Source organism: Opisthorchis viverrini, assembly GCF_000715545.1.
Source record: "Opisthorchis viverrini unplaced genomic scaffold opera_v5_204, whole genome shotgun sequence".
Classification (NCBI taxonomy): Eukaryota; Metazoa; Platyhelminthes; class Trematoda; order Opisthorchiida; family Opisthorchiidae; genus Opisthorchis; species Opisthorchis viverrini.
This window is the reverse complement of record NW_008751860.1, coordinates 921,587-924,262: the sequence shown is the minus strand read 5'-3', so window position 1 is coordinate 924,262 and position 2,676 is coordinate 921,587. Positions and strand designations below refer to the sequence as shown.

The 2,676-nt window shown below is 42.3% G+C and overlaps 1 protein-coding gene across 1 annotated transcript in view; it reads right to left on the bottom strand.

Annotated features, from left to right (window-relative positions):
• Window positions 1-1,036, bottom strand: part of T265_08164 (hypothetical protein) — a gene marked incomplete at both ends in the record, with an annotated part of 5,380 nt that extends 4,344 nt beyond the window's left edge. Inside the window, one exon of the mRNA XM_009173884.1 lies at window positions 1,004-1,036. Within this exon, the coding sequence (XP_009172148.1) occupies window positions 1,004-1,036 (33 nt within the window). The remainder of the gene's footprint in view (window positions 1-1,003) is intronic.
• Between the last annotated feature and the right edge of the window lie 1,640 nt (window positions 1,037-2,676).

Genomic DNA, 2,676 nt, shown 5'->3' with positions numbered 1-2,676 from the left:
CAAACCCAATCATCGTGGATATAGACCTCACTTGTGAGCCATTTCCATCGAGATGCTTTGAAAAAAGCCATTGCCTTGCCACACCAACTGGTTGGATTTACCCTTCTAATTCGCCCACATTTTTATCAGGGAACTGCTCAATAAACCTGAAACTGCATCCTGATAAGACAACCACGTACGCGCTTCCTGGTTGCCGACAACCATATTCTGACCTCACACAGGTTGCCTACTTTGTGAATCAACTAAGGAGATAGAATAATAGACAATTAGTGTCAGTAGCTAGTATTTTCATTTTAGTGAACTTTGGGTAAAAACTGAGTTTTCATTGACGTTCGTCGATCAGAATGGCTATAATTTTCTCTCAGCGATGCAGGTAGGTCAGGCGTTACATTTGGCGTTAACATTTGGCTTCGTACCCAATTGAATTCAGCGCAAACGAAGTTAGAATCCAGCCGTATCCAACTTCGCGTACTAGTTTTGCAAAATAACGACCTTAAACCGCTAGGGATATATTCAGTAAAATAGTGAATGTGATGAACCATCATCCAGTTTAAGTAATACGTAAGCAAGTAAGTAAGCAAGCAAGTACGTAAGTAAGTAAGTCAGTAAGTCAGTCATTCAGTAAGTAAGTAAGTAAGTAGGCAAGTAAGTAAGTAAGTATTAGTTTGTGTTTCCACTACTCATGACGGACGTGATTTTCGCTCTACCGGTGTGCCTGCATTGACTTGTTAGCCTCTATTCTACTTTACTTTTACCATAGCGAATGTTTGCAGATGTCAGTGAACTATCCCAGCAGTCAGTGGCGATGAAGTGATATTCTGGGTTATGTGGAGCGGGTTACGCTACGTAGTTATAGCACGAATGAAACCCTGTTCCGGCTTCCTGTAAAGCCAGAGAGAAGAAGTACATATCAAATTCGTTACGTCTAAAGTCTTTTCGGCTGCTATAGCATTTGATGGTGTTGCCTCTTGTAATCAAACTGTCAAAGGGAGCTTTCAGAAACCGTCAATTCGCTTGTCGTACTGGGATGAGACATGGTGGTAGTGCACTGGATGGAGTATTTTGCAGTTTACTGCGGCCATCTACTTTTGACTTGACTTGGTAAGTAGGTGCAAATTGTAAATTGACCACCCATCTCAGTATCCACCTGCCAAGGGCTTCATGTGGTCTTGAAGCTCTCACAGGATTTCCCCAGCTATCAGCTAACGAAATCAATGTGACTCCTTCAGGATCTTTATGGGGAAAGACTGTTGAGGAAGCAAGCCTCTGACAAAGACCGTTCCTGATAGTGATGTACGTGAAACCAAGTGGCGAAAAACGAGCAGCTAACCTACCACGTATTAATATTCGGGGAGTGTTCCTTCTGGTGCCATTTGATGTACGAACTTCTCGAGCAGCAGAGTCCCGAATGCCTCAGCCTCGGACATAAGAATTGGCGAAACAGGAGCGGGAGGGTTCGGATTTTTGCGACCGATTCTGATCAACTGGACTAATTTCGTCAGATGCAGATTGATCACTTCGCCCTTAGGCTTGGCAAGTACATCCCAATGATAACAGTGTGTGAAGTAGCTTGGGGTTACATATTCGCCGTAGGTGTGAACATCAAATGGCTGATTGACTACCGCCTGCAATCCGAAAATCTACACACAGATGTGGTCCGCTAGTAACTGGCTGATTATGGTTCTCTGGAATTCTGCAAGTCTGTTTGATACCATGCTGCCAAAAAATTCGTATATTAATTTTCCGCACAGTATTTCTCAAAGTAAGCTCCCCAATGGGGCAAAAAATTTCGAATGAAGTGCTTCAGTCTCACAAGCTGTTACTGTTAACACCATAAACCGAAGTAGGATTGCTCGAGGTGAGACTCTACTGTTCCTGAACTATGCGATTGCTAGATTTGTCGCATCCTGGATCCATATGGGTTCCTGTAATCGACGCCGTGTGTAAGCATTACGACCTACTGGTCTTTGAACAAAACCACACACAGACTGACCTCTAGTTCACAGCGACGGCCCACTTCCTTCCACCGGTGGTGACGTTCTCTGGTTTTTAATCCACCTCGTAGTCCTCTGAGACGTCATAAAGGAGTAGCATGGAGGTGGAAATGGGACTCGGAATACAGCCAGAGACTAGTTCCAGTGTAACGGTGTGTACTACTAGTGAGGCGTACGATCAGCCTATGTTCTGTTTCCAAGCACCATCCGTGTCCCTGCAGGTTCAGCGGGATGCGTAGCAATGTTCAGATTTGAATACACAAGGCATAGGAGGTGGTCACTTTCATGTCTGTTGGCTTGTGTGTGCTCAGTTCGTCTACGCTAATGAATGCGAATGGCCTTCATACATTCACCAAAAACAAATGCCGTCGTGGTTTCAATCCAACTTGCTTCATAGACATCATATGGAAGGCCAAATCCTCACGCTTAACTTCTAGAAATTCCGGTTTTGGATAACTCCTTACACAAGTGAGGCGAAGAGAGCAATCGGGCCATCGTAGTTACTTTGCCCCTACTAAAGTAATTTAAGTAGTGTAAAATATATGATAATAAATAATAATATGGTAATAATAAATAATATAATAAAAAATAGTATAGTAATAATAAGATAATAAGATAATAATGATATAGCAAAGTATATGTAAATAATAAAAATATAAAAAATAATATAATATAATGAAAT